The 8,500-nt window shown below is 38.6% G+C and overlaps 2 protein-coding genes across 2 annotated transcripts; both read left to right on the top strand.

Annotated features, from left to right (window-relative positions):
• Positions 1-1,553: 1,553 nt before the first annotated feature.
• On the top strand, positions 1,554-3,314 carry LOC101296803 (putative F-box/LRR-repeat protein At3g58880-like). Its single transcript, XM_004287995.1, has 2 exons — positions 1,554-1,775; positions 2,037-3,314. Exons 1-2 carry the CDS (start codon positions 1,755-1,757, stop codon positions 2,928-2,930), a joined length of 915 nt encoding a protein of 304 aa, XP_004288043.1. The 5' UTR covers positions 1,554-1,754; the 3' UTR covers positions 2,931-3,314.
• LOC101293826 (B3 domain-containing protein Os01g0234100-like) lies at positions 2,982-7,976 on the top strand. The gene is made up of 9 exons (XM_004289176.1): positions 2,982-3,140; positions 3,472-3,490; positions 5,110-5,273; positions 5,381-5,470; positions 5,922-5,971; positions 6,083-6,242; positions 6,354-6,560; positions 7,025-7,115; positions 7,243-7,976. The coding sequence occupies exons 1-9, from the start codon at positions 2,982-2,984 to the stop codon at positions 7,974-7,976; spliced, it is 1,674 nt and encodes a 557-aa protein (XP_004289224.1).
• Positions 7,977-8,500: the final 524 nt, after the last annotated feature.

Here is an 8,500-nt window from a genome sequence, read left to right as displayed (position 1 = left end):
GGTGCTAACGACAGCGCGCCTCCACCCCTAGAAGACTCCAGCAGCGTCGTCGATCACTTTCTCTCGCCGGCGAGTCCGTTCTTTTCCAGTTTTCCAGTTTTGGGTGATCTCACCGGGGAGGGAAAGTGGTTGGGAACGCTGCTGGAGTCTTCTGGGGTGGAGGCGCGCCGTCATCGGCGCCGGAGGGTGGAGAACGGAGGGACATCTGCACTTTAAGCCGAGTGCGGACGTTCGCTCTCAAACGGCTCTGTATATATATATAACAACCAAGTTCTTATATAAAAATCAATTATATAATTATATAATTTTGGTTAGTGTATACATATAACAACTTAACCAGTTATACGTCTTTTCTTTTGTTCTGGATTATGTTGGTGACATACTTGATGTTTGTTTTCAGTGGGGCAAAACAGATCCTGTAATCCCTTCATACCTATTCTCAAGTGTTTGGAATTAGCATTTCATGAAGCTAACAACTGTGCTCTTCTTCATCTTGCAATTTTCATTAAGCAAACTCCTTGCTTGCATACTCTTGTAATGAAGGTTCGTATACTAAATTTCACCTAATGATATTTTTTGTTTATTAACTTTATAAACTAGGATACATTTAGTGCTTAACATAAATTCAAGCTCCCATGATTGTCTAAAAGTTGTGAAATTAGTAGGGTAGTGATTCCAATTTTTTGTCCGTCTTTTGTAAATGTTGATGTTTCTATTTTGTTATCTTGTAGAAATGCATTTTCATGAAAGAAACCTAGATGTAAACAAATTTGTGGGATAATAGAATGTATACTGATTCTCATTCTCGGAGGTTGAAATTTTAAGTTGCTATATATTTGACTTATTAGTATTTCTTGCTGCTTGTACACACTGAATTGCTTCTTTGATGCAGTTTCGATCATGGCGGTGTCAGAAAAGTCCCTTTGCCAAGAAGAGAGCCGCAAGATGCTCTCATGATTGTCTGAAAGTGGTGAAATTAGTAGGGTACTGTGGCCTTAGCCGTCATATTGAACTAGTGAAGTACTTGATGAAAACTGCGAGTACTCTGGAGAAAATTATTTTGGATCCTGTTGATCGTCAGTGTTCAGAGGTATACAGACTGCAAAATCCCTATGTTGTGGAGAAGGAACAATTGTCTAAGAGCTGAGGCTCGTCAGCTTAAAGAAAAATTGCCTGCAAATCTAGATGTTGTGTGCCTGTAGCTACTAGCCTACTACAGCCTATTAGGAACTACATTGCTAAATTATTTATATTGGATCATTATTTATATTTTGTATTCTGAAACCTCAACCTCAATATGCAGTTGAATAATGAATGTCCTACTCTTCCTAGTTCCTTCTTTAGTGGGTGCAGTGCATATGCTAAGAGAGATTTTAATCACTAGTCGTTTCAATTTTTCAATTTTGGCTATATAGAATATCCACTTCCTGACTGAACGGGGACTCCAGGATTTTCTTTTCATGAGTAAAGTTATGCCAGAAATGTCACGACTTTATAGAGGAAAAAAAGAAAAGAAAACCGATCAGGGAAAACAAGAAAAGGAAGAAAGAAAATAAATGAAAGAGTCGCGTTTCGAACTCGGAAGGTTAGGTACCGCGGAGATGAAAAGGAAAGTAAAGACTTTGGGAACATAACCAAAGGAGCAGCTATTATATGAGAGATCAAATATATGATAATCTAGTCTGGTCTAATTTGGTCGAAAGGGCGATTCTGCTGCTGGGTCTTGGTTCTTCTCTACCCATTTCCGTTTCACAATGGTTGAATCAGATATCAAGGTAAAACTACATATTCATGTTGCCTCGTTTATGTTTCTGTAAATATCTGGCTGCAATGAGATTCAATTTGGTATTGTGTTTCTGGGAATCTAACACAGATTCCTTGCATTTGGGTTTGGTATTATTCTATGGTATATGTTTTCAACTGTCATAAGATAATGTACTTTTCTATTGATGGGCATCATGAGAGAAAGAGTGAAGATTGCCTGGTAAATGGTAATAGTGTAATCTCAACATTGATTTAAGTTTTTTAATTTATAGGACTTTGGCAGCATGGTGGACAGAACCAGTGGATTGCCGGATGAAATTCTTGTGAGCATACTGTCTCTATTGTCCCTAAAGGAAGCACAAGCTACTAGTATCCTTTCTAGGAGGTGGCAGTATGTGTGGGCTTATTGTATTACTCTCAACTTTGCTGAGAAGATATTAGTCAGATTTAGGGAGTTGGACAGAGAAGCACGCGAGTTGGAAAGGTGTAGGTATGTCAATTGGGTGGACAGTGTGTTGAAGCAACACAGAGCTGTAAACATTGAGCTATTTAGGGTTGCTTTTAACCGTGGTCCTAGAAGTAGTATTGATGAATGGATTCAACTAGCAATGAGGAAAGGAGTTCAAATGCTTGAGTTGGACTTCTCTGCACATGCTCCTCTGTTGGATGAAAAATACAGATTTAGTGGCAAACTGTTTGGTATCGGCGAAACCTCTGGTTTGGAGTCCTCCTGTTCTGAATACATTGGTTTTAAGTGCCTCAAAGTTCTTGATTTGAAATCAGTTGAAGTAGACCAAGTAGTTCCTGAGTACTTCATTTCTAACTGTCCAGTTCTCGAAAGACTAGCCGTATATAAATCATACTCACTGGTTAATCTTAGAGTTGTTGGTCAATCGATTGCATTGAAGTACTTAGTGATACAAAAATGTTTCGGTATTGAAAGCATTGAGATATCTGATGCAAACCTAGTCTCTTTTATCTATGAAGGAGGTCTGGAAAACTTGCTTCTTAGGAATCTACCACTTCTTGTTGAGATATCACTTTTGGAAGGGTTGATATGTTATGACTTAAAGATTGCCTCCCGGTCCCTTTCGTGCTGTCTCTCTCAGCTTGAGATTCTCAAACTCAAGTATTGTAATATTCCGCCTAGTCTATACTTGTTATAAATAAGTTGCAGTCCTTTTCTTTTGTTGTGGTTTATGTTGGTGCCTCACGTGATGTTTGCTTTTCAGTGGTGCGAAAGGGATCCTGTAATTCCTAAGTTACCTAATCTCAAGCGTTTGGAATTAGAATTTGATGATAATGACAACTATGCTCTTCTCCATCTTGCATCTTTCATTAAGGAATCTCCTTGCTTGCATACACTTGTGTTAAAGGTTTGTATTTTGTATGTCCCGCTAATGGCTGTTTTGTTTATCAAATACAAAAACTGTTGATGATGATGAAATCCAATGTCCTTTTGATGTATGTTCAGGTTAAATTGCAACTTACCACTATCAGTGTTTAGCTACCACTTTTTCGATACTTCTTTGGATGAATATTGGTTTTTATTCTTTTCATAAATGTTTTCATTGAAAAAAAGAGGAGCATTTTCAGATGTAAATCACTGTCAAGTATAAATGTCTACGACGGTAGACTGTTTACATTTTTGGAGGGTTAAAATTTTGTGGCTACATTGATGGATACAATTTATTGTTCTTGTTGCAGTTTATCATACTTGATGCGTGTACGCGCTAAGTTGTTTCTTTGGTGCAGTTAATAGGATACCAAAGTAAAAGAAGTCCCTTTTCCAGAAAGAGAGCCGCAAAATGCTCCCATGATTGTCTAAAAGTGGTGAAAATAGTACGGTACGGAGGCTGCTGCCGTTATAATGAACTTGTGATGTACATGACAAAAGCTGCACATTATCTGGAGAAATTGTTCTTGATCCTGTTGGTTGTTGGTGTCCAAGAATTGACGGTCAACTAGGTGAGTCTGCGGTGATGCAGGAAGAGTTGTCAAGAGCTCAGGCTCGTCAGCTTAAAAAAAAATTGACTGCAACTGTAGAAGTTGTGTGCCTGTAGTTACAAAAGCTCATTTTTTTTGTTTTTAATGAATGCTTCTTTCAAAATTTGTTTTGTGAAATCATTTCAATGTTATCTCACGAGCCAAATTTGGTTATTGGATTGGAATGGCTACCTGACTGAACAGAGGAGTCTGGGAATCAACATGAATGAAGTATAGGTCAGGCACGAAATGTTACAGACCAGGGGTGCTTTTAGGGGGTCATTTGGGGTTTGGTAAACACCTCTACAATCAGCTTCTCAAAGAAGCTCCAACTTTTTGAAGGCAAAAGCAGAAGCAAGGCTACGGTCAGTTACTCAGGCACTGAAGCTAAGAGAAACAATGCCTGCTAGTATAGAAGTTGTATGCCTCTAGCTACAAGAAATTGTAAGCTTTTTGCCTGCTTAACTTGGGTTTGTATCCAAATTTTCTCAACCCAAAAACATGATAATAATTACTAGCTAGTAGCGAGGCCAGCTGATAAGCACTGCAGCGCTTAAAGACATTCTATCTTCTGCAAAACCACACCCCCTGCATATCTGAGTACCTTTTTCCGGTGGATATTTGCATTTAACAAGAATGTGGCATCAATTTCACCTTCCTAGAGATCGTGTTAGGTCTTCCTCGCGTTCGTGTAACATTTTTTTCCCGTATATTTTTTTATTATGTGTCGTGCGAAACTGAGTTTCTCAACAACGGATATTATTTCAGGTTAGTTTACCTAGTTTCAGTTGGTCAAGTTGTTTTCTTTTTCAAAAGAGCTCGACTTTTGTATGAATATACATGTGTAATCTTAACTGTTTATAACAATATATGTTTCACCACCATATTTCTATATTATGTCTATGTCCTCTAATCTTGATGGATTGACTGTACCGTGTTGAGAAAGAGGTTAAATGAGGTTTGGCCCAAAGAATGCATGGCAAAAGCGACGTCGCAGCAGTTAGGCAGTCCACTCACCGGTGGCGGGAAACAGGGAGGGGCACGTGTCGGAGGGAAAGGGCTCCAGATTCCGTTCAGTTATTCACCGACAAAAAACAGACGGAAAATTTGGTTTCGATGACGGTACAACCACAGCTCAACCTGATCAGGCTATTTCCTTAAAGTTTCAACAAACAAGGAAACAAAAACCGAAAAAACAAAAAACAAATATGTGAACCAAAATAAGAAACAGAAAAAACGAAGGCAGGAGGCACGCGAGGAAAGAAAGAAAGGAGGAGGAGGAAGACGGAGGCAGCATCAAGGCCTCATGCAAAGCCAGCCATATGTGGCTTTTGTTGTCTCTCTTCTTTCTTTTCTTAGGCTCAGAGTCACCTCCGTTGGTTTCTTCAGAAGAACACAATCTCATGGGTCCGAATATTAGAAAAGGAACCCCGCAACGAACGGAGAAGAAGGAGAACAAACCTAAGACGCCGCCGTCCAAACCCAAACCAAAGCCTACGACCAAGCGTGTTCCCACGCCGCCGGTTAGTTTCCATTTCTTCTCTGTGCCTCTTTCATGTTGGGAATTCGGTGTTGCATGTTTTGTTTGATGAAAATATTTGATGGGGTTTGGTGCATTGTGCATATCTAGGGTAATCAGAAGAAGACAAACAAGCTGAACGAGAAGGAAGTAGAGCATTCCTTGCCCATGAAGGAGCTTTCCAATACCCAGGTTAACAAAGTAAGGCCAATCTGTGATTTTCAATGTCTAAATTTTCGTATGCATGTTTGCAAAATTTGGGGATCAATGGGCCGGGGGAGATGCCCGGGTAGGGTTTCAATTACATAAGCACAATATTGAAAGATGACCACTTCTATAATACTTCCATGCTATCATGAAGAGTTTATGATTGATCAATATGCTTGTTCCAGTAGGACAAAATGGTACAATGTATTAGTTGACAAGTAGTTTTAATTAGCAACAATTAGGCTCTCGATTCATCAATGTTACAAATTTTTGTTTCACTGAGTCATAAGTTGATCATTTGACATCTTCTTCATATAATGATTCTTTTGTTTTGACTTGATTAACTTGCAACCTCTAGTTCTGTGAAATTAATCGCATAGTTGTGTAGATGAAATGACACTGTTTGTTATGAGATATTTGTAACTTATTTACTTTTTCATTATAGATGCTTGAGCAAGCTGCATTGGGTCATTCAGGAAAGTCCACTCCGTCAAGGTTAGTGAAGTATCTTGAATGGTTTCCAACTTTGTATGTATTTTGATCATGACTGTCATTCTCGTATATTTGCTTCATGACACTAGTGTGTTTATCTTTCTACTGAAGCAGTACGCAATATGATATTCTGATTGAGGGCTCACCCTCTCGTGGTCAAGCAAAGTCATCTGCAATCATTCGGGCACAGGAAGTCCGATCAAAACTTGATCCTACGTTCCCTAGCTTTGTGAAATCGCTCCTCCGATCTCATGTAGCTAGTTGTTTTTGGATGGTATATTTTCTTCAACTAGATGAACATGACAAAATCGCGAATTATTGGAGTCTCATTACCCTTTTTCTCTCTCTTTTACCCCTTGTGTTTATTCACTGTTTTGGATGATAGGGGCTTCCTTCACTGTTTTGCAAATCACACTTACCAGACAAAGATATTACAATGACTCTGGAAGATGAAGGTGGAAGACAACTTCAATCCAAGTACATTGCATGCAAAACCGGATTGAGTGCTGGTTGGAGACAGTTTGCTGCTTCACATAAATTGCTGGAGGGAGATGTTCTGGTATTCCAATTAGTTGAACCTGCCAAATTTAAGGTAATGTTATTGACTAGTATCACAAATAACTCACAGATAACGAACATCATGTACTTTCATTTCACTTACTATGACAGTGAATTAATTTCACACCTTTTTTTTCTGTTATGAATGTCATAAAACTTCCCTTTGAATAGTATCTCAATAAGAGATAGCAAACATGATGCGACTTTCATTTCACTTGCAACAATATTGATACAACTTCTTTTCATGTAATTATATTCTTTTTCTTCTTCTCCCTTTTTTCTTTTTCTCCTTTTTTTTTACCAACTATGTTGATACGACTGTGCTTGCTTGAATTTTTGCCTTTTCATTACAATAATATTCCCTTCTCATCTTTGTTAAACCGTGATAAGAAATGATAAGCAAATGAATCCCAATTGAGGTTGAGATAGATTACGTTTTGTTTCCTTTCCTTCCATCTATAGATAACTTGTGTCATTGTATCTTCCTCCATGTTGCAGGTTTACGTAATAAGATCAAATGATTTTACTGAAGTTGATGGGGCTCTTGGGCTTCTAAATTTGGATGCTCAAACAAAACATAATGATGCAGGCATGTTTCTTAATTCCTGTGTTTGTTTCTTCATAGTATCCTGCATGCATACTGTTAGACGGTTTATATATTAACAATAACTTGTTGTATTGATGTTTCTATCATGTGTCTTGGATGTTGCACTCAGATAAAGATAATGCAGAACCAGGTGCAGTGGCTTGTAATGAGTCTAACAGGAAACGCACAAAGTCTCCTCCTGAAGTTGTTCAAAAGAAGAAAAAGATTGACTTGCCAGTTGAATACTCTGAGATCGATAGTGAGGAAACTGATTCCGAAGTTGTGGAAAATTCCAGGTTACCTGGGACGACTCTTCAGTTTGAGGACATCAAAAGTTATGAGAACTTCAACATTCTTGTAAATGGGTTGCTTGTAGATTCTGAGTTCCCTGAAGATATACGAATAAAGTACTACAAGCTCTGCTGCAGTCAGAATGCATTTCTTCATGAAAATGTTATGAAGGGAACAGATTATAAATTGATTGTAGGAGCTATAGTTGAAACTGTACATATTGTCGACGCCATAAAAGCTTGCCAGATTACCACGACTCAAGATGATTTTGTGTGTTGGGATAGATACTTGAGGGCCTTTGAGTTGTTGGGAATGAATGTTGGATTTATACGTGTGCGGTTATGCCGGCTTGCAAACCTTGCTTTTGACTCAGAAGATGCTATGGATGCGAAAACATATAAAGAAGCTAGAAAAGAACGAGCTCGAGCAGGATTAGGACTAAGAAATATCGAGACAAAGATTCAGGAGTTGAGAGAGGCATGCCATGATTTTAGTAGTGCTATCGAGAGTCTGAGGTCCAAAGCTGAAGTCTACAATCACAGGTTCCAGGAAGAGGTTACGGCTCCTTGGTGAGGCTTCTCCTATAAATAATAACCTCTTTATGTGTCTTTGTGTTTTTATTGGTAGTCTCCATCTCAATCTGTAACCTAAAAGATGGTTATCTGTGTTTTATGTGCTACCGCTGGAAACTACTAGCTAGTAGTAAGTTTAGCTAAACCTGGCTTTTGTGACCTGGCGCTGTGGAAACAGCAGCATTGCAGCAAGGCTGAAATGCTTAAATTGAGTTAGCTGGAACTTAGTCATCAGTGTAACACTAATTCATCCTCCTCTTCAAGCTTGGGTATGGGGTCTCTAGCTTTGGTTTATTTGTTGGATCTAGGTTGAGGGTGATAAACAATCAATCTCTTGTATGTTCATCAGCCCATGAGTTTTGGGCTTCAGTTAAAGTTTTAGGACTTAACTCTGATCTAGCTCTGTTGGATTACATTTCTATTCTGAGCTCCATGTCAAAATGGGGGAAAATGCTATCCTACTCGATGAATATAAACCTAAAAATATCAGAGTGAGAACAATAGGAATTGGGGGCTGAATGATTC

The sequence above is a fragment of the Fragaria vesca genome, linkage group LG1 (genome assembly GCF_000184155.1).
Source record: "Fragaria vesca subsp. vesca linkage group LG1, FraVesHawaii_1.0, whole genome shotgun sequence".
NCBI lineage: Eukaryota > Viridiplantae > Streptophyta > Magnoliopsida > Rosales > Rosaceae > Fragaria > Fragaria vesca.
This window is presented reverse-complemented; position numbering and strand designations above follow the sequence as displayed.